The 24,180-nt window shown below is 37.6% G+C and overlaps 1 protein-coding gene across 1 annotated transcript in view; it reads right to left on the bottom strand.

Moving 5' to 3' along the window:
* ADAMTS19 (ADAM metallopeptidase with thrombospondin type 1 motif 19) overlaps positions 1–16,535 on the bottom strand; it is a 126,139-nt gene extending 109,604 nt beyond the window's left edge. The window contains exons 1-2 of the mRNA XM_041486733.1: positions 16,451–16,535; positions 14,862–15,475 (exon numbers count right to left, since the gene is read on the bottom strand). Of these exons, the coding sequence (XP_041342667.1) occupies positions 14,862–15,475; positions 16,451–16,535 (699 nt within the window). The remainder of the gene's footprint in view (positions 1–14,861; positions 15,476–16,450) is intronic.
* Positions 16,536–24,180: the final 7,645 nt, after the last annotated feature.

The following is a 24,180-nucleotide window of genomic DNA, read 5'->3' as shown; positions in this document are numbered from 1 at the left end:
CGAGAACCAATATTTTAAAAATTTGACATAAATCACCTTTTAAAGCCTACTTTTCAATTGTAACATCTACAAAACAAAAGAACTGCAGTCACATGGTAACATGCAAAAATATTTGAAAAATATTTGACAGAAGCACTCTAAATGCATTTTTCCCATTACCATGTTCCACAGCTAAAATTACTGTGTAAATAAATATATTTTTTAACCAAGTTGCAGATATCAAGATTCTTGATACACAGCTATAGAATAGCTTTACATCTACCCATCTACCAGGTGTTTACGTTCTACAGCCTTTCAAAGAGGAGGAAAAAGGAAAGGGGAGAGAGACTACAGAATATAGAGATGGTCTGGAAATTTGAGTTTGCAGTACATGAACTTCCATTCTCCTTCACCTACACAGTTTCACATTCACTCAAGAAAAGTATTCCACAATTATACCTTTAAAATCATAAATCCAAAATTATTAATATCTGAAGATTTACACTTTGCAACTACAAACTAGGAAGTGCTGACTTAACACAGGCATGTCGTTATTTCTTGGTTTTTTTACGCAGCATTCTGGAAGTTTATGAGGTAGAGAAAGCCTACTACACCCAGCACAGGTAACTTAGAAAGAACAGCACACGCAAAAATTTTAAAACCAAATTAGCATTTTTGATCCAAGTGCTACACGGTATCATTTAAATGAAATTCAATCAATGTGACCGTCAATTTAAAAACTGTTTTCAAGAAACTTAGGATTAATGACAAACTGAAAATACCCTTGATTTTTAAACTAACTTAAATTGAAAAACTCTTTCATTCATTTGCTACCATACAAGGCGACCATACAAGGATTGACTAATACCATTAAAAAAAGAGACAGCTATTGGCAAGTCAGACTTCATCAGCAGTGCAGCTATTTAATGTCAAGAATATCCATACTTGCACACAAGGCACACTGTAATCCTTAAGAAAATAAATACAATACTTTCATCCTTAGATACCTAAAACAATGTGGATTTTATGGCAACCATGACTTTTGTCACAAAAGACAACAATATGTAATGTGCCAACCCTCTTTCTGATCATTTCTCCCTTCACTCAGTAGCTTCTATCCTTCATCTTAGCAGGCTGAACTGATCTGTAAAACTAACTAGATCTTGGAATTATTCCTGTCTCTCATGTAGTTTTGGTTTCTATTACAGAAGAAGCAGAAACTACAAATAAGGGCTAGAAAGCCTTAAAGGTGGACTTAGTTCAGTAACGTAAGATGAATTATCAAAATCATTGAATGATTTGGGTTGGGAAGAACCTTAAAGACCATCTCATTCCAACCCCCATGTCATGGGCAGAGACACCTTGCACTAGACTAGATTGCTCAAAGCCCACCCCGACCGGCCTTGAACATTGCCAGGTATGAGGCATCCACAGCTTCTCTGAGAAATCTGTTTCAGCACCTTCTGAGGAAAGAATTTAGTTGCAATCTAATCTAAACACTTAATCAGTTTTTAAGGCACTTCCCCTACCCTATCACCCCAAGACCTTGCAAGAAGTCCCTCTCCAGCTGTCTTCTAGGCCTACAATCAGATCTGAAGAGACTTTCTCAATTATAGAAAGTTAAAAGGCAAGACAAATTAGGCTGTTGTTCTGGGCATGACGATAACTCTCAATTAGCTCTGGGCAATATATGTTTAATAAAATAAGATACAGTATTCCATCCTAGCTGTCCAAACACTAAGATTTAGATCTGATTTCATACTTATTTAGATCAATGGTAGTATTTTGATGAGAAAGTTATTTTACATAATTAAGATTCTGATTTTATACTATGTAGCAAAATCCATTTCCCATAGCTTTATGTTACAAAATTATTTAAAAATAATATTTAATGCATGGAGCTAAAGCTACTACAGAGAAGACAACTAGAAGGCAATGTCTGTGCAAAAATAAAAAAAATTGGCCACCTTATTCCTCTTCACTTGCATTAAAAAATCAATATTACTGACTTAGAAATAATTAAAATTCTATTAAAAGAACATAGAAAATTTCTATACTCACAGCGCTAAATGATGACCTATGGACAGAAACTTTTTTTTTTTTTTAAAGCAAGTTCTTTCAGTGGTCTCCTGGCATCTTGGTTTTCAGGTTTAAAATTCTGATCTGTCCTTATGAGGGCTACAGAATTAGTTTTTCATTTTTCTTAGTTCTCATTTTCATGTAGGCATATGTTCCAAGAACTGGAAGTAATAAAAGGGCCATGTCTTCAGTTTGGTTCATTAAAAACACAATGATCAGAGCTGACTGTGGTTCAAGTACAGTTTCCACATGAATAAAAAAACCTAACCACCATCACAAAAGGAAGCATTAACCAACTACCAAGGCTGCTAAACCTAAAGGGAAAAAAAAATTAAATGCTCGCGTACTATGGACAAAGATATTCATTCTTCCCTCCATACAATCCTGTATTAAATATACATTTTATATGGTTGCATGACTTCAGCTCCGTTGTTGGTGCATGCATCAACTGACAAATGAATAAAAATGCTTCCGATCTGTTGCCTGAAATGTTCCGAAAAGCCTTACTTTATTTTGCTTCAGGAAGTATGCTGGGGCATTATGTTCAACCAACCACAGATGACTAATATAGGCCAATAAAATAGACTACAATCAAAATGAAAAGCAAAGTACTATTATATTTGAACAAGCCTGACACAGCCCTTTACTTGCAGAATTCAAAGAAGAACTAACATAAAAATCCATTTTTAAAACAGCCACCTAACCTGTAAATTGTGTCTGTCATGTTGTCCTAAGATATGACATTAGCAATCAATTGGTTTTGTTCACCAAGTATATGCTATATAAAATGGAACACAACCACTCACTTACTGTTAAAAAAATAAAACTCAGAAACCCAGCCATAACTCCTTTCCAGAATAAATACAAGAGTTTCTATAAAGTGAGTCAAGACTTTTAAAAAAATTATTCCATAAAACTTAAGCTAAAAACTCCTTACAATGGGCTGGTTTAGTGATATTTAAGATCACTTATTTCACAACAACGTTTGAGTAGTTATTAATACTGTCCAAGAAAGACTGTTTTTGCACAGCTAAACATGACTACTTATAAAAAAAGCAACACCTATGGAAACATATCACCTAAGGAAAAAATCCTTGCAAATAAAGACTCAGTGCTCATAAAGATGTTCCTTTAGAACATTTTGGTGTAATATGAGTAACTTCAGCAATTCTTGTGGTAAGACTAAAAACCACTCTTTTGGAGTATGAATCAAAGTGCTGTACCTTTAGCTAATGAAACAGTATTAAATCCATTTCTTTAGAGCAAGCCTGGATTTTATTCCATCAGAATCTGAAATGGTATTTTATGGAGGAAAAATATAATACACAAAGGATGAGCACTAAGCATTCTACACCTAGTCCCATGCAGGAGGTTAAAAAGGAAATGCCAACAACTGTAATCTGCATCAGATAAAACACCTGGACTAGTACCAAGATGACCAACACAAGAGATCCAAGTTTAAATTGATTCATCCATGTAAAACACTTAAACAGTGCATACCAATGAGTTACCACTGCTCAAACCCATGTGCTTTCATGGTAGCCACAGAAGGATGTGGCACAGTTCCAAAACCCACCCATGATTGTCCATAGAGAAATTTAATCTCTGCTAATCCTTACTGAAATATCCATCCACAACTCCATTATCTTGGGGTTTTTTTCTGACAGAGAGGCTGAACTGCTCCTATTATTCCTATTATTAAACATTATTTAATTCAAGGCAACACTCCATGAAACTCAGTTTCGTTCAAATCTGCAATTTGCCAAAATTACTAACTGTGGAAAACAGTAATTCAAGAAAGGAAAATAAAATATATTTATAGGTATAGAACTACAATTCAACAAATAAAGTTAGTCCTTCTATAAAATAAAGTTATGCTTAGGGGTTTTATATCTCTATCTAGAATTACATTAATCCAAACCAGACAGCTTTAAGAGAAATAAACAAGACTCCCACAACATTGTTTTAAAAAGTTGAAAATATACAGAAGTAATATTCTTCTATGACTCCTAACTGAAATTGTTTGGTTTTTTTTTTTCTAAACTATGCAGTTTCTTGCTTTTAACTTCTAAACCCGGACCCTACTTTCCCTTTTTAAGGGGAAAAAAAATCCATTTACCTTTTCTTGCGCTAAGAAACTAAAACTGTGCTACCCTTAGGGAAGAAGGTACAGTATCTAATTATTCTTCAATAATTATTATTTAAACTAAAAGAAGAAATATAAATTTGGATTAAGGTTTTTCTTTTCTTTTAAATTAAAGAACTTAATTTTATGTGCGTAAGAACACAAATGGTGATCAGAATGGAGTTTTGATATTAGCATCTTGAAGTACCATCAGTCTGACTGGTCACTTCCAAACAACGTTGCTTACATGAAAAAAGCAAGTTATTTATTACTCAACACAAAATACAAAGGAAAAGAATTACTTCCTTCCATTATTTCTCATGCAAATGATTTAGTATGGGAAGGAAAACAAAAAAATAAAAACACCGAAAAAACAAAAACAAAAACAAAAAACAAAAACAAAAACAAACAAAACAAAACAAAAAAAAAAAAAAAAAAAAAACCCAAAAACCAAAAAACAAAAAAAAAAAACACCCAAACCAACCAACCAAACAAACAAAAAAACCAACCAACCAAAACCACAAAAAAAAAAACCAAAAAACAAACCTAAAGAGACATCCAAGAAATGTGTTGTTATTATTATGCTTACTACAGAAGAAACAGGTAATCAGAAAGAAAAAGGTAAACATGCTAGGACTATCAGCCAGAAATTGGAAAACAAAGCTTTTATATGCCCAATTGCATCCATTTTACCCTATAAATCCTCTTCTACTTTAAATTTCCTACCCTCATGTATTTCTAAATAAATACCTGAGGTGAGGTCCATTGAGGTCACAAAGAAACAAAAGAGACCTGCAATCTCTTATTTAGACACAAAATCACCTAAGCAACTTCCTGTCTCCTAACTTACAAGATTGTAAATTCTCAGATTTCAAAAGCCGTGCAAATTAGAAGAGTTTCACATACAGCTTACAACAGAAACACATACAGACAGCTTCATGTTTAAGCATATTTTTCAAAAGAAAATTAAGTAAGACCACAATTATATATTAATATGAGTCTCTCATGATGTCCCTTTTATCTCCTGTGTCCTAGTTCCAGAAGAAAACCAAAGTACATCATACATGCCTTGAATCAGAGTTACATCTGAGTTTTCAGGGTTATAATCCAAATGTCAGGCTAATCAGAAAAAAACAAAAAACCAACCAACCAACCAACCAACCACAACAAAAAACCCCAAACAAAGGAAAAAAAAAAAAAAAAGAAAAAAAAAAAAAAGGGCACTCCAAATTGTAAGCATATCTGAAGCACAGTTTAACATTTTATATAAAAGGTGGCATAAATATAATGGCTGTAGCTATCACTTTGGCACTTCTTCCACCCAGCATCCCCTGAAGCCCAGAGGGACAGAGCAGGGCATTTACTTTGCACTGAAGCTTAGAAAGTAGTCCCCAGATGAATTAACATCATGTGCAGGAATATCTGTATTTTTCTTAACTTGCTGCTGTCTAAATAAGCTTGCCCTGACTTGACCCAGTTAAACTTCTGACATCTAATGAGAACTTAAGGTAGCACAGCTGAGATCATAAAACAAGCATATGCAATTGTTGGAAGATAATCACACAGAAACTAAATCACTTCACAAGTCAGTTTTGGGCACATTTCTACATTTTTGGATGCAAAACTCATTCAGAAAATAATTCTGACTGAAGTACTGGTAGACCCAAGAAAAACATTCTACAGCACAGGCTTCCAAAAAAATTTTACTTCTATTCACTTACATGCAGATGTATGTACTATTAGCAGCTAATGTTAGGTGATTGATTTCTCATTCTAAATCAACTGCTCTAAAATTAACACTAGAAATATTCTTTATTCTTTCACTTCCAAATAATACTTATTGCTCACTTATGATGGCATATGAGAAGCAATTAAAAAAAAAAAAAAAAAAAAAAAAAACAAAACAAGACGACCAGATTGTCCAGGCAATGACATGTTAACAACAAAAGGTTAACTGAACTGCTAATGTACTGCAGATTCACATCTGATCTTAAAACTAATATAGATGTTTTGGGCTATTGGTTTATAAAACTTTGACCAACTACTGTCTGGATCTGCAATATAAGACAGATGCTCATGCTTGGTGTATCTCACACTATTTCCACAACTTCTCTGCATGGAGAAACCAACCAGCCCTCCTGCTATATCCCTGAGTCAGAGATCTGAGTAAACAGTAAAGACACACGCTCCACAGAAAAACGTCTGCAAACATCTCATTCTGCCACAAATCCAAATCGCTTGTCTCACTCCTTTCCATTGAGGTAGTTCTCATCCTCACATAGCAAAAATTGTTCACCATTTGAATACTACTTCTACATGACCATTGGTTTTCACAAGACTCCTCCTGAATATTCTCACCTTTTATCAATCCCACAGCTCGCACTCCTGATGCTTTCTCTTTTTTTTTTTTTTTTTTTTTTTTCCCCAATTTACCAGCTTCCCCTATTTTTATCTTATTTAGCATGGAGATCATGAATGCTGCTCTTTTTCCCAGTGTCACAATCCATCATTAACAACCAAAATAATCTCCACTCTTGCAAGAAAACATTTTGAAAAGAAAGACAAAGAACAGTCCTTTTAACAGAGTATTACAAGGGTTGCAACAGGGAGAACATTTGGTTCTTTTAAAAATCCTGGTTCATTTGCTAGTGAAGAAACAATTGGCAGATACATGAGATATATAAGCCAGGGATACATGTCCTGAAAAAAATGTTGGTTTCACTAACACTAGTATTTGTAGCTGGAAGACAGTCAGTGCTCTGCCTTTTCTTTTTAAAGCAGTTAACATCAAATTAAGAGGCCAAAATGTCATTAATTTACTAATTTAATTAATGGAATTACCCAGAGTTTCTGTTTTACCATCACACTTCCCTACCTTGAAAAATAACCTTGATAATTTTATACATTAATTACAATAGGTAGAGATCTCAGGTGATGCACAACAACCTCTTTTTTTTTTTTTTTTTCCTTACATGAAGCCACTCTGGAGATCATGTATTTCTAATTTCTAATTATCACTCAGAAATATATTGTGAAGGAAGTATTTGTACTGAAACTAGGCACTTTAGGTAGAAAGCAGGCTGTTATACGCAGGACTGGAATCACAAATCAAACCTGTCTAAGGACAGAGCACCTGCATCATTGCAGGACAGCTCTTAGAAGAAAGGAATCATTACCATATGGTCTGAGGCATGGTGGCCCAAAATCTCACATACCATGTGACAGTGTTTAATACTAAAGGAAACAGAGATTGTTACAGTTAAGAGGTAGTCTTGGCCTAAGTCAAACCTGATTTTCTAAATCTTTCAGCTTTACATTAACAATACTGTTCCTATGTTTAGAAGACTTATCCTTCTTATGAATTAGGATGAGTCTCAGATACACAAAACAAAAATCTAACCAAAAGATGTTTCATCCAGAAAGATAAAGAATAGCAACAGTCTGCAGCATCAGAACCCAGGAGGAACAAACAGAAACAAAGAGGGCTTATTCCTTTATCTTTAAGCAGATCTTTCTTGTTGGTTTAATGCACTTAATGACAGTAATAAAATTTTAAAGGGATACTATCTATCTCCAGTACTCCTTTCGAAAGAAAGAAAGAAAGAAAGAAAGAAAGAAAGTTCGAAAGAAAGAAAGAAAGAAAGAAAGAAAGAAAGAAAGAAAGAAAGAAAGAAAGAAAGAAAGAAAGAAAGAAAGAAAGAAAACAAACTCCCTCACACAACCTAGATTTAATAGTTCTGTTTGTAATTAACTTCCTGTTCAGCAAGTTTGTTAATAGTGGTAATAGTGTTTTTCTTGTGCATATATGCTAGCTATTTCAGCTGGCCACAATCACTTACTCCATTTTAATTTTCTTCGGCTTCTCTACTGTGTGCCGAGCTCTGCTTCATTAGATTTTCAAGGTGATATTTTAATAAAGGGATTTAAATAAAGAGATTACAAACACAGCAGCTAAACTTTAGCTGGAGGCAATAATGAGGCAGATGTGCCTCTGCCTAACCATGCCCTGGTAACCTCATGTAAACAACTTGTTTTGTCCTGTTGGAAACCAGACTTCCTACAGGGCTGGCTGCCCTCCTCTTTCACACCTTCCACTGTCATGTAAATCCAGGAGGAGCAACTCAGATGAGTTTCAGCACAGACACTGAAAGGCTTCATTCATCCAGGAGCACTACCCCATCTCACTGGTTCTCCAACCTCATGCAGAGGTAGAAAGCACTAATTATTTGTCCAATGCTTGATTTTCCCAGGGATATTTGTTTTGGGTTTTTTTTTGTTCTGAGGGAAAAAAGACTCAAAACACCTTCATAACAGAGCAAAGCTGCTTTCAGTTCTAACATTTCCACTCATGCCCTACCTTGCTCACCAATTTATAGCAATCGCAAATTTTATATTGCCATTTAAGCAGGTGCAAAACACAAATAAGGCATATTTTAAAGTCAACAAAGCAAATCTTGTTGAAGCTGTGAATTCTCAGTATGGGATACTCATAGAGTACCCTCATTCACGTATTTATTTCTGTCCTTCTCAGTAAAATTTCCTTTCTCTAACAAACAAAATGACACAGTAGGCAGACTGCTTCTATTTGTTCTCCCTTCATTTAAGGATCCCAGCAAGCTGGATGAATAGGAAAGAGTTTGTACTTCATTTCATCCTGGCACCCTGTAAGGATAATCCTATTGAATTTTATAATCCTCCTCCTGCAATGTCAAACTTTAGTATGTATGTATCATATGGACCAAAAAGACCAAAAAGACTGCTGACATTCTCTTTTCTTTACCCTTTTATGAAAAATTGTTGGTGATCTCTGTTTTCTAATGCTTACCACCAGCATAAAAGAAGCTGCAATTGTCTCAAATTTCTTTTGGAAAGCATCTGGTGTGGAAGTTACTCAATACGGATGTGTAACTGCAAGGGTCACTGAGGTGGGGAGGAAGGGGCACTACATTTGGTTGACAAAAGGCTGGGTATTTAACCCATTTCAGCTTCCATGTGGGTACTGTATGATTCAGGATGTGTAATGGAGTAGTTGCATTCCAGCCTGATGGAAGCAAGAAGTCTGTTTAGGTCTCAAAGCCTTAGAGCTCACATCCTGTAATAGCACAGCTTCCCAGGGCAATGTATGAAGCCCAAATGTATGAGTTGTTCTGACCACCTGCTCCCAGAGGCGGACAAAAGCAGGGATACTTTAAGCAAGACTTTAGCTTGTATGTCCACCACACAGCAAACAGACTCATTACTCACACCATTTGCAAACAGCCTATTCATACTCAACCCATCAGGTCCTACGCCAAGAAAGGAGCTCCAGCAGGTTAAATATTGCACTGCCACTGAAAGCTGTGCAACCAAAAGGAAGAGGTAAAGTACAGTTTTCCAAAACTGTTTGAACTGTCCAAATATTCAAGTATATTTGCTGTATCAGGCACTACTCTCATTGCAGGAATCACAAGAAAGTGTAACAATATATTCACTGGGATTTTTCCCATATAAAAATGTTGAAACACTATGGTTAAAATCCCTGTCTAGGAAGAAAGATGTCAAAACACAGATTCAGCCTTTTCTTAGGCTGAATCCTCTCCCCAAAAGTGATTGCGTGCAGAATTGTAGGAAAACATAAACTTCTTACTGGATTTTATTACTATTGTTCATTCCAATTTCATTCTGCTTCTTCTGAGACAAGCTACAAAGTTAGACTGTCTTCAGTGGAGAGGTACAAAATAATAATTCCAGTCTTCTAGAAGCTCTAATGTCCTGAATGTAAGAGACATGTGGAATTAGAATATCCTAAGTCTAAATATTTTTAATCCATCAAGTGTCATTCAATTACTAGTAGATAATAAAACTAATCTTCAAAACTAATCTTCACAAACTTTGTGTCAGAAGTAAAAAAAGACATGCATTTCCTGTAGAGCTGCTTCAGGTTTTTTTCAAATCTTATTGAAGCACTATACAACCCTTCCATTGGCCAGTAAAGGCACATACATTTTTCACATCCTTATTTACTTGTTTTATTGTAAAAGTAAAACATTACAATTAGAAATATTCATTGAAGTGCTGTCCTCCAGTGATACTTGGCACATTTCTGCATGGCACAGAACAACTGTCATCCATTCTTTTGATGATGCTGGCAGGGTTGCTTTGGATAGGGCTATTTAAGTGAAGTACTTGTCTATAAACTATCGATCAGACATTTAAAATCCTGCTTGTCACTGGCAATGAGGCCTAGTAAAAGCACCATACACTTCTGTAGAGAGCTCTTCCCTGGACTGGAGATATGCTAAGCCTTGTTCCAACTTAAGTCACTGTAAAACTGCACATTCCTTGTAATTGCAAATTGTATTTTACACAGATTCATCAGAACTATAAATATGCTATTGCCTGATTCACTTTCTTATGATCCAGTGAAAATCAGATGAACTTCAAAATTTCTCTCCAGTAAATTAACCCAAATGTCAATGTTGTCTTCTTAGGCAGAGCTCCAGAGATGTTCTGTTAGACAACCTGCAAGAAGCTGAGATGAACAGCACAGCAGCAAGAAGCTGCATTGTTCTGTCCGTTCTCTGTGTCTACATTTCCTCCTGTTTGCCCTTCCTGAAAGTCTAAATATGCTCCATTGCTTTAGAAATAAAAAGCCATTCAGATCCTTTCTCGGCCTAAACAGAAATAGCTGTTCTCTATTTATTGCAGACTGCTTCAGCCAAAAAAAGAAGAAACTTTGGTGAAATCCCTGACTGTCAGTACACAGCCATAGAATACTACCTAAGGAATTAATTACTGATAAAAATTGTAGTCATACCTCTCTTTTTGAAATGAAAGAAATAGGGGATAAAGCACGTATTTGCCACATTTACAGCACTCTGTGGTAAAAGCAGTGAGACTACTTCAATTTTCATTCTAGCGTTAGATAAAGAACCAGCAGTCTGATTTCTTAATTCTAGGTTCACTGTAAATTTCTCCTACAGCATGCTATAGAAAATTACCATATATATATATATATATATATATGTATGTATACCAATAACCTTTGACACAATTTTTTTCTTATTTCAAATATTATGTCAGAACACAAGCAAACAAAAGAAACAACCATTTAAATAATTAATGGTCCAGCTGTTCAAGTCATTGCTCTCAGAAGAACAGTCTCAGTGGTATCAGCAGGAATGTTTACATCCTGGTATTTGGCTAGCCATGAACGAGAACTAGGCAGTCAGCATGCAGATGGAAGAATCCTCAGAAACCTCTCCTTATTCATCTTCCCAGAGCACCAATGCAGAATCCCAAAATGTACTCAGAGTAAATCCCACTGAGCTTCAAAGAGATGTAAGCATCCTCAAGTGTTTTACCAAGGAGCTGGAGAGGACTGTCACCACTGATCATGTCAGTTCTGAGATCGCACCAAGGTCACCACGATGAAGTTTCTAGATAGTATCTAGATGAGTAGATAGTCATCTAGAAACTATCTCCAATCTTCAGATTCATTAGAAAATAACCACTGTGTTATGTTTTGTTTGTCAAGATTAAGTGGCTGAATTGAGACACTTCTGAATGCTTGCAGTCAGAATTTGCTTATTAATTATCTAGGAGTACAGCTTTCATTTCTCACTTGTATTTTGGCATGACTTTCATGATGCATTAGGAGCCCCATTATTATTACCCCTCCATACTGACTCTTGATGAACAGCTTAAGAAAAAAACCACTACTGAAGCTCTCAAGAACTGTGAAATAATATAGGGAATCTTTAATGTTGTCCTCTATGTTAGATGCTTTACATAAATGCAACCAGTGAAATATTCAAAAAGCATCTAAATTTCAGCTTCAGAGGGTAAGGTCCTTAGCATCTGCAGCAATATTCTTCATTCTGTGTACATAAGAGGATTACTACACAGGCCTTTTTTTTCCCCTATTTCCTGAATATCACTGGCGTGTGAGGTCTCTGTGCCTTGAGAAACTGGAACTGATAACAGCATCCTATGTGGATAGTACAACAATTTCACCTAAGGCCTCTCTTAAATTTATTGAAGATGCAGTATCTTTGGACAAAACTAGTCCTACAGGAACAGCTGTACATCTGTACTGCCAGGTATGACCTTTCCCTACATATGATGGCCAAACCACTACACTCCTTCACCCTTTCTCCTGCACAGCATAATCACTGTTGTCTGTCAGACTACAGCTGATTTCTTTGGTCAGCAAAAAGACTCATTAAAAGGCTATTTCTGAAGAGCAGAATGGTGTAATCTAAGCTGCATATTAGCCCACATTTGACTTTCCAAAGTGCGTGCAGCCTACTAAACCTAACGCAAGGTCTGCAAGGCTTTGAAATGAGAGCGTATGTAAGACATTCGTATTTTCTCTGAAATGTCTTTATATTTAAAATGAAAATATAAACTCTATTTCCAGTAACTACAATAAAATATTTCTGGGGACAAGTTTCTATGTTATTTTACATGTTAAAAAAAAATGTAGTTTGAAATATGGCTTGGCTCTATTTGCTAGGCCTAGATGAAACATGGCGGAATATCCAACACATGCTAGGATGTTTTTTCAATACTCTTGGAAACTCAGCAACTTACATATGTAATAGAGCCCAAGCAATAACTGAATAAAGAATGACAAATAGCTTAGGATTTGTTATGACAACTTTGACATAATAGCACTGTGCAATTTTTTTTAACTATGCCTGACACAGCAACACTCTCAGGAAGAACAGCTGCTTAACTATTTCACCACAAACAGGACAGTGCAGTTGAGGATCATGACAACACCACTCAACATCAACAACAGTTGACAATTTTATTTGAGATACATGCAATACTTTATGTTTCAGCTGCAGTTTTCTAGATAGAAAACATGATCTAGGCACAAGCACGCTTAGATGGCTAAAGGCTTTGGAGTAAGCTGCTTCCTAGTAAAGTCTAACAGAATCAAAAATTACTAATGGGGCTCTCTAGAAACTGGGATCTATCCAAAAAGTGAATCAATTTATATAATAAATCAGAGGTGTTACAGACATGCAATGATGTACATGGCTTTTGAGTAGACATAATAAAAAGGTGATAATTATTTCCACCAATTTCTTTACAAAGATTTTCTAACCTAATTTTACTCAAACACAATGTAGAAGGAAGAAAAAGTCTCAAAATAAGAAGGAGCACAGAAGTCAAATGCTTTTCATGAACACAAAACTCTTTTACCCTATTGTTTTCAAACCACCATCGACTGACTTTCAATATTTTTCTCCACAATTAATTCTACTACCTTGCTTCAGAAAATCTGACAAAATATCAATAATTAAATGCCAGCCACTTAGAGTTGTGTGAAACTTGGCGGTTTCACTTTGCAGGAGTGCAGGCAAATATTTTATTTGGTGTCAATCCACCATTTTCAGTTTGTGTTGATTTTTGAATAAATTCAAACAGGCAAATGAATAAGCAGTCAAAATTTCCACATTTTACCTGGTTTCACTTCATGGCCATACAAATAAAAAGGCGTATCTTCATGAATCAGCAATGGAGTCAGATGTTCAAATTCAGAAAGAAATACAAGAAAAAAAATCTATCATGCAGTTATGGTGATTTACACCCAAACCCCAGGATTACAGAGGATATTAACCATCTCCAGAGCACCATTATTCTTTCTAGTCTAAATTCTGTTAAGTGCTGCAAGAATGTGCATTTATTATGCTGCATAAAGGCCCCAAATGAGAATAATAGTAGCAATAATTGGGGTTTTTTAAGATCCTGCCAGCATTCGATATCATCACAGGTAAACTTTTTTTCTTTCTACACTTTCCACCTACCTGCAAGTGCCTTAGGATTGCAGCTCTTTGGATCATCGCTGCTGTTGTCAGTGTACCCAATTCTGCTCTTTATCTAGCAAAAATCATGATTGATGCAACAGAAATAATAGCAGGGGGAGCTTGTTTTAAATTAGAAAAGTATGCCACAGAAGTAATAACAATTGAAAAGGTATTAAAGTTTCTGCTGAGAACACACTCACTGCATTCTTCTATGGAGGAGTTAAAAGGAAAGAAGTCCCAAATTCAAGTAACTACAGGTACTACACGTGAGAAGCTGTGAGGTAGAGAAAAAGGGCCAAAGAGGTGAAAGCAAAGGAATAATGAAAAGGAGACATTGGTAAAATACTGCTAGAAATAGAAAAGACAGAGCAGTTTGAAAACTGAACAGCAGAAGGAAGATAATTCAAATGAGGGAAATAACTTTAGAATACAGGACGAAAATGAAGAACAAATGGATTACAGATGGACTGCAGGAGAGATGATGAGACAGAGAAAATAAAGGAGAGAGAGCATGGAAGTATCTAATTACAAAACTCATTGAAGGCAAGATAAAATTACAGACAGAGATGGGAAAAGTTTAAGAAAGGATGGTGTAAGAACTGGAAATCCACAACCAGAAAGGTATGTATCTGGAAACAGGCTAAATAATATCACCATTGCACAGGCTAAAGGTAGAATCAGGATTTGAGAAAAGTTATGAGAAGAGTACGAATAGGAAAATTGTTAAAAAATGAGGTTAGGTACAGAGGTAGGACCCAAGATGCCATCAAGAAAGAAATAAGACCTTAGGAAAGGAATGGGAATGAAAAGCAATAGATGAAGCAGGGACTTCGATGGAGACCTGGGTGCTAGGCCAGGTGCATGCAAGGTCATCTTACCAGTCCACCACAGGTACTGAAGGAGGCGAAGGAGCCCGGGTAGCGGAGGACAGCACCGCTGTAGTAACAAGCTCTCTCAGGTTGCGACTGTGTGGCACTGGGTGGACTTTTGCCTTCACCCCCAAGCCGCTCTTCCACAGCAAAGCCAGGAGCCAGGAAGCGGCTGTCCCTCTTGAGCAGCAGGTAGAGTTCCCGAGCAAAAGCTGGGATCCTCAGCAGCACTTCATCTCCATCCTCTGCTGGAGGTGGTGGCGGTGGGGATGGTGGTGTTGGCAACTGAGAGGCAGCACCAGACCCCTGGGGCAGGGGGGACCAGTGGTAAAACTCCTGAGACTCATACTCATCCTCAGTGTCCTCTTCCTCTGTTGCCTCCCCTACAGCCTGTGCCTGCCCATCCACCGAGGAGGAGACTGAACGCACCTCTCGGGAGCTGCCAGCCACTGGGCTAGGTGTGACTGGGGCACTGAAAGTGCTGCTTCGGTTCCCACTACTGGGGTCAACGTTGCAACCCCCACCACCACCACCACTGCCACCCGCTGGCTCCTGCTGGCCCGGGCTCCACAGTGCAGGGAAGACAATCTCCCACTCCTCAGTCTCTTCTGAAGCATGGAGACCTGTGGGAAATGCGGAAGATACTTTGAATGAGTGGAGCACCAAACAGCATCCAGTGCCTGCTAAAAACCTTCCCCTTTGCCCACCACAAGATGGTCCTTCTGACTCCTAGACCAACAAGCATGCCACACAAAATACAGTGGGGTTCATTTGTCCCTTTCATCTTGTCCTTACGCAGAGCAGGGGGGTCAGCTGCTAGATGGGTTTGTTCTGTTGATGCGTCTGGAACACACCAAGGTTCTGCAGAACGCAGAGAAAGCTGGACCCCAATCTGGGCAGAAACTGTGTTTGTACCAGTTGCTGGGAATGTCCTTCCTTTTGATCACCACCTCCATGCAAGGAAAGTTGCATAAACTTTCATTCATTTAGACAAAGCAACTACTTTTTCATATAGCTTAAAAAAAAAAAATTGCTGGGGAAAACCTGAACAAATTTGAAAATTTCAGCCTTCTTCTCAGCATGCTGGGCAAGACCCATTATGCCTCACAAAGTCTGGCCAAATATACACACACACGCACCATGGCTGCACATACAAGTAGCAGTTGCATGCACATGCTGTATCATGATCATTCTTATAATGAAACTGAATTAGAATCACTAGCTACTGATGTCTGCATATCCCACACACTCTACATCACAATACAACCAAAGTCCGTCATGACAGCATTATGTTTACAAGAATCTGAGTACACACAACCTCCACTAGCCTGAGACAGGAAATAGTTTTATTTACACATTCATCGCACACTCTAGGAACAGCACAGCCAGGAGAGATGACAGGGCTGCTTGTGGAAATCAGGTCTCGTACAGAACAGCGCTGCGCAGTGCACTCTCACAGCCAAGGCGCGCATTATCTGATCACCCATCGCTTACGGGGGGCGGGCGCGGTTAACAATGGCCAGGTACCGCCACCGGCAGCCGGCGGGGCGCGGAGGCCGCCCCGGGCTCGGCCCATCCCGAGAAAGGCGCGCACTTACCTGCGCCGAGCCCGCTTGACAGCACGCACAGCTGGTAGAACACGCAGCAGACGCGGCTCAGGCGCATCCTTCCTCCCAGCGCCATCGGCTCCGCGCCCGCGGGACGCCGGCTGGCAAGACACGCAGGGCCGTGCCGAGTCGTGCCGGGCCGAGCGGGGAGTGCCGTGGGGCGCAGCCACCTGGGCGCCCGCGGAGAAACTCGGGAGAGCGCGGGTAGCGCGTCCCGGCGGGGCGGGCAGGCAGCACCGGCGGCGCGGGATGCGCAGCGCACGGCGGCCGGGCGCGTGTGTGTGCGTGCGTGTCTCTGTCTGTCTGTCTGTCTGTGCGTGTCCGTGTGTGTGCGTGTGTCTGTGTGCGCGTGGGCGCGGGCAGGCAGGAGCGCGGCCCGTGCGCGCACACAGCGCCCGGCGGCGGGCGGGCAGCTGCGCCCCGGCGGCAGCACGAGCGGCCGAGCCCCGGCCGCGGTCCCGGGAGACGGCGCTTCGCACCCCGCCCGGCCCTGCCACCCGTGAGGGGCGCGCACCGCGTGCGCCCCGGCTGCAGGAAGGGTTCCCCCGTCCCGGTCGCCAGCAAGGCGCTCAGCGGAGCCTTTGCCGAAATTCAGGGAGCAGCAGACACTGACTGCTTTTGCCTAGTTTTGTGTAATTTGATTCTAAACTCCTTTTGCCCCACCACGCAGCTCTCCATGGAAACCCATCACTTTCCACCCCGGCCCTTGTCAGCAGAGGAACGAGTAAATGAGGAGCTGAGCAAAAAGCTTTAGCTGCACATCTAGCATCAGCATGAACTGCAAAAGCAACAGGTAAACAAGTCCCTCTAAAAGTCGGATTTTGCCGTAACTTCTGCTACTTTACCTACTGTTGTTGGTGTCAAAGGTGATTGCTGTGCCTTAGGGCAAGGCAGAGCAATCCAGTGCGGTGAGGAAAGGAAAGCCATCTGTGCCGTTAATGGGAAGCTAAGAAGTTGTAAGAATTCTTTCTAGAAGTTAGTTGTGTAAAATGAAAAGCAAAACATACAAACAAACAAAAATCACGTGTTACAGCTCCAAATAAAAAACACCTTTAGACTCCACACAAGCCAAATGCAGCTGGCTTTCGGTCTCTGCTCTGCTCGATAGCTGCTTGAAATGAATGCTGCATGGATAGGTATTCTCAGCTGACTCCAAATAGTATTTTTTTATTAGTTGTTTCATTTTATAGAGGAAAAAGGTTATCATATGGGGGTTTGTTTTTTTTGGTTTTTTTTTGGGTTTTTTTTTGGTTTTTTTTTTTTTTTTTGTTTTTTGGCATTTTAGCCAACTAACACTAGGCAAAATCAGAGGGACTCAGTGAAAACAAGATGAATTAATTAGGAAGAGGGGAGTTTTTCAGGGCTGCAAACTGATATTTGTCTGATAATTAGGTGACCTTAAAATGCATTTCAAGCTTTGTTTTCCAAATAAATAAAACATATGTACTAATTTACAGTGGAATTAGTTAATAGGCCAAATCCTGCAGCCTTTTCATAACTACAACTATCCTTACAACTGATCAGGAAGTGCTGCAAAATGTGGTTTATAAGCTCCTGTGAAAATACTGGATACAAATTCTGGTTTTATTTTTGTTCTAACAAATAAGAATATATAGGCAAGATGCAAAAATGCACAGAGAGGACCTTTACTCTGCATACAGTTACATCACAAAAAACACATTAATGGATAACAAGGGGGAATAAGGTAAAAAAAGATATGGCATGTGAATGTGCTTACTTTAAAACTGTGAATTGCTGTGACTGTTTCCAATCTGCTGAAGTTGTTGGTCCCTTTGGACAAGACTGCTTCTCTTGTTCACATGTATAATCTTACTAAAAAGACACAACACTGATTTTGATAGTAAGATAAGGAGAATTTGGCCTTTTCAACACCAACTGCAAATGATAAAGACATTTTTAAAAATGCCAAATGAGAAATACTGTAATATGTTTGACTTCATAACCAGCCAAAGAAAAAATAACATTTCTAATAATTCTCCGCATATGAATACAGGGCAAGCTAAATTCAACATGGAGCTGCAACAAATTTCTTTAGTTCATTTTATGTTTTGTTTTTATCATTTCAATAGTTAAAGTAAAAAGATAGGGGGAAGTTCTCTATGTTTAAGTTTGGCGAAAGTGCACTATAAAATAGAGCCCCTACTGGTGTTCATTAGCTTTAACAGAGAGTCTGGTCATAGGTTAATGCTGGTAAATGATATTGTAGCCCACCACATGATAACTGTAGTCACTGTGAGACCAGTGCAGGGAAACCTATGTCTAAGAGAATAAGAATTAAAGGGACAAAACAATTATTTCATACCACAGTTAGTTTGCAGAGAGAATAATATTGCATCCGTGTGTATTCTACAAAATACTATTTTCTTAGTCACAAAGCCATTCCAACTCTGCAAAATAGTTTTTACTTTACCAAAGATGTGGTACAGGAGGCGTTATTAACTATGCATTTGTAAAATTGGAAGAAATAGTATCTTCAAACTTCATACAAAGAAAAATTGTTTGATCCAGTAAATTCCTAAAACTGCATCACCCATCTGAAAGGTTGAAGCCTTTTGGCATTTCATAGGATTTGTGCAGAATCACAAATGTAAAGCATGTGTTAATTTTTAAAATGCAGCAATGATTCAGACCATCTCACTGACATGAGAAAAAAAAATCACAGAAAATGAAGTAAAGAGTATGTCCTTGTCAGTCCTTCCTGACTGGCATAAATCAACTCGATTTTTCTGAAATCAATTTAAATTTGGCAATTTCCTTTTGTTTAGTCCTCCCTGATGTTAAATTTACAAAGCTGTGCCATCACTCCCTTAAGGACTGTCAGGGCAAGGATTCTCCCAGTCACCATCACAGGCTGACTTCCCATTTCTTCAGTAGGCCAAGGTCATTCATGATCACTGATAACAAAATATAGATATCTCAAGCCATCTTTTGAAGACTTCGGTATGATTCTTTAACTTTCACTCCCCTCCTCCCATGGTTTTATCTAAATCTGTGCTGCCGTTGCTGTCTTACCTTACAAAAGCAAGGGCCGAATCCCTGTTTCCCCCAGACCCTCATTTCATTTACTGTCTGTTAGGAGTGATTTATTTCTGAGCATTAAGGTAAGTATGGACAGATCATTCTATAGAATTCAAAATATCAGCTTCTAGCAATATAAACACTGCCATCAGTCAGAGACTTTCCTTGGTTTGTTTTTTCTCCTTACTTAATCATTTAACTGTAAAAGCTCATACAATTTTATGCATTAAAAAGGGGTTTAAGATTACCTCAGCTTTGCATTACATACAAGATTTCCTCCAGTAATTGTTACCAAAAAAACCACAAACCTTTAATCCTCTTCACAAGGATATAGTTATTAATTATTTTTGCATATGCTTTATATCTAACTATTGAACTATGATACCATTGATTTTTTTTAAATCCTTAAGTATATTTTTTTCAGATTTTTACAACTTAAGAAAATATTCTGGATGGATGGAAGAAATCAATTCTCTTTGGAATGGTGCTTACTACATTAAGGCCACATATCATATGTCCACTGAGATTAGAAACAGAAACTCACATCTTCCTGTTTCTGGGGTGCTTTGCAAATGTTATCTCAGTCTAAATAAACTTGTTTCAAAGAAGATTGAACAAAATGTCTTCTGATTTGAAAGATACATGTGAACCAATGCTGCAAATTTTCTCCACCTAAGCATGAATGAAAAATTTTTTTCCCTTTTATAAAATGTTATATTCCCTATCTCTTCAACTGAACATTGAATTTCCACTGTCCGCTAGCTCACAAACTCTGAACATTTAGTCTGTAATTCTATACTGTTTACAAGGTCAACATGAAGTTTTATTTAAAAGGTATGCATTTAAGATCACTTAAAAAAACCTTCTCTTTTGCAGCTCTTACTGCAGAGCAAATCTTACGGTTACATCTGAACTCAGGAGTACAATCAGATGACCTGCTGAGTAAGATATGTGTCAAACTGTTGTGAGCGTAATACCTCTACTTGTTTAAAGTGCATCGATTTGAAAGGGCAAAGTTAAACCCACAGCAGCTCAATATCATTATGCCACACCACTACTTCGTATGATTCAGCTGAATTTAGTAAATTCAATTGAAGAAAAGTTTACTCCCAAGTTGGTGCCTTGTGAGTTACTTCTCAAAGTCATATGGATCAATTTGTGGATAGCATTAGCTAAAAATATGCTGTCAACACTTACCCTATTTATTTAGGATGCTTCACCAAGTCACCACAGCCTTTTAATTTAGTGATTTCTTTAAAAAAAAAAAAAAAAAAAAAAAAAAAAGCTTGGCAATTGTTTACATTTTTATAGAAAGACCAGCCTGTACAATGGAAGGTAGTAAAATACTCAAGCTGAAACCACTTGAAAGACAGCAAGGCACTCTGTGAACCTGAGTTCCACACAACTTCCCAAGCTAAAGTTTTCCCTCAAAGTGGAGGTTCTTCAGATTTCTGAACTGAATCATCTAACAAGCAAATATGTCACCTGATCAATTATGGCAAACAGGCTACTTCAGAATGATCAACAAATAGTTCCCATTTTTGGAACATCTTAAAGGGGCAAGGCTTCAAATTTGAAACCTGCAAGTCATCTCTTGGAGAAAAAATATCATTAATTTCTAAGAATCACAGAATCATTTAGGTTGAAAAAGACCTCTGAGATCATCAAATCTTTGCCTTTGGAGATAATAGAAAAGATGCTATAACAGAGGCTACTTACGGAGAATAATTCACATTGTTGGTTACATTGTGTGGTTCTTCTTGACAATTACATTTTAAAATAATACAATAATCCTGTTTTAGAATGCATCTACAAAATAAAAATAGTTTAGAACTGTAGCATAATTTATAAATGTATATGAGCACATGGAAAAATTAACTACTGAAAAAAAGTAATTATTGAAAATACCCTTAAAAAGGGCTTAATGGACACAAATTTTCAGAGTGGAGGGAAGTCTTTCCCCAAAATAAAGATAATAAAACTTAAACTCCTCTTCCAAACTGTCAGAATAGGTTAGAAGAGAAAAGAAATTTTTCATCACCAAAAACAGTGGAAATGCTTCCTGTAAGAAAATGATCTCATTTGTACCATTGGTATTAAAATAATTTTTTTTTAATTAAAAAAAAATTTAAAAAAACCACCAAAACAACATAAAACCTCTTCTCGTTCATATCAGAAACAAAATCAGGAAATTTGACAAGGTGACTTCATTATCTCTTTGCCCACACATCCCCCTACATTTAAAGGAGGTGGGGACAGCAGGCAGAAATACAAACCTTATAAGTAAAGAAAATTTTTGGTAGGAACTGCAAACCTCTGGGACTGAGTACAAAACTGAGCATTTATAATAAAACCAGAATTATTGGCAACTACATTAGTTTATTAAGGAGTGTTAGGTCTGCTATGTTTAAATTAGTAAGTTTAAAATATTCAATAAGCCAGTTATCCCAGCCCTACTAATCAGCCAGTCTGTTTCAGAATTTATTCAGGTTTTATGCAGAAAAGTGGACCAATCATTTCAAGTGAATTAAAAATACTTTCCATTGCTTCCACAAACAGTTTAGATGCTAAGTGGTATTACCATCATAATCTATTTATTTTCTCTTCTGAAATGAAAGAACAAACCCCCTACTTTTTCAGTCAAGGAATCAGTATAACACAGAAGCCTATAAACTTGAAAAATGAATGAAGAATATAGGACTGGGAATGATAATATAAAGGGCAATGCAGGCAAATATGGTATCACATGAAATGTGGCTCCAAAAGATGCTTCAAAAACTGAGTAATTTCTAGAGTTTCAGACAGTTAAACTGCAGTTTATCAGTATAGATACGTTATAATTTTTGTTATGTAACAATATCTTTATTATACTACTAACTCACACTGAGAAAAAGAAGACATCAGGGAGGAGAATGGATCCAGGATCAGGAGAAGGAGGTGTAGAGGTGATTGAAAACGGATTAAGGAAATGAAATCAAGTAAAACAAGAGAGAACACAGAGAAGATCATGGGATTCCACTTCAAAAGCTGTAAGTAATCAAAGGAAGCAGTCCATGCAGCAAGGTAATTTCCTTGCTGTTTTGTAAGGTGAGGCATACAAATAGTCTGCTTTCTGAAGCACATCTTTCTTTCTGTGTAGGTTTAAAGAAAGCATTCAATAACAGCTAAACAAAGAGAGTCACTGATTTCTAGGTATCAGTCTTCAGCTTCTTACCTATCTGCAAGCACTGAGGATGTCATAAAACCTTATAAATGAAGTTAACTAGTCTTCCAGTCATTATTCATTTAGATGACAGTGTGAATATCCTATTTGCACTTTCCCTTGCCACAGAAGAGAAAGACTTCATTATAGCTACCAGATAAAAAGCAAACATTGTAGAAATGATTTATTTTCTCCTATCTAAAGGATTTATTCATAAGAACTGCTGTGTGGTAGCCTGCAGAACAGGCTGCCTTGCTCTTTTAGCCTCTGTAACTGGGAAACCCATTAAGACCACATGAGTTGTCAAAGTATACGGTATGTTACATACCATATGAGTACTGTCCACAGGCACTCGCTTTGAAGGCAGGCCAATGGCAAACAGTGGCACCAGGAGACCAGCTAAAATACAGAGAAATGAAGGTGACAGCACATAAAACACAAGTTGTGCAAGACCTCTGTTAAACAGGCAAAAAGCCAAGAACACACGGCTAAAGGGTTTCCAAGCTACTCTCTAGAAGTCTTTTGCTTGAACAGAGGTGGAAAAAATAATACTGGCATCATATGAGATGTTCTAAGTCTTGCTTAATAATTCTTAATCTCTGCTTCACTCTCTCTCTCCCATTAGCTGAGACAGATAATAATCAAAGTGCAAAAATTGGTGTATTTAAGCAAGGTCAGGCAGTAGAAATAAACAAATTGACAAGCCACACAATGGTGATCGTGCCCCTGGCCAAAAGAGAGCTCAAAAATCTCCATTGTGGAAGAGACATCAGTTTCTGTTTCCAGAGCTCCCTGAAGATTAAATGTGCTATATATCACTACTATCTAAAAATTTCAATTATCCAGTAAAATGCTATGTAGTGTCAGAAGACTTTGGGGTTACTTATAAATACTTTTTCTGAAACAGCTGATGTAAATCTGGCCCATGATTGCTTCTGAATTTTCTTCCAGTGTAAAAGCTTGTAGACCAAGGATTTTACCTCCATGTCTAAACAGCCATGTAAACCTAACTCATGTCCAACATGAAGGAAACTATTTTCCTCGTATTCAAACTAAATACTACTGTATGACACCTGACACTGATACTATATCACTGAAAAAACCAGAAGGAATGGTTATCCTGCCAAAAAAGACTAACAGGTGTTCTGATAATAAGAAATACATTAAATAGTTTTCGAATGTGTAGAAATATTTCTGATAGAACATCAAAGTAATTGTTTATTGCTAATCCAGTTATGTTGTACATCACTCTACTTTTAAAGGTCCTACTATCATAGCCTTTCACAGTTTTAATGTACTTATGTGCCTGAAAGATACAAAAGCATATTTTCATGTTAATTTTTGGTAAAAGAAGCACATAGACACAAGCTAGTGATCTGTTGAGAGCTACATAAGTTGAGTTTAAAATTACATTCATGATTCTATGATCTCTCACATCCAAGCTAATGGATAGCAGAAGCAGTTAATTTAATATTTATGC

This window comes from Pyrgilauda ruficollis, unplaced genomic scaffold (genome assembly GCF_017590135.1).
Source record: "Pyrgilauda ruficollis isolate IOZ18807 unplaced genomic scaffold, ASM1759013v1 scaffold78, whole genome shotgun sequence".
NCBI classification, from domain to species: Eukaryota; Metazoa; Chordata; class Aves; order Passeriformes; family Passeridae; genus Pyrgilauda; species Pyrgilauda ruficollis.
This window is presented reverse-complemented; position numbering and strand designations above follow the sequence as displayed.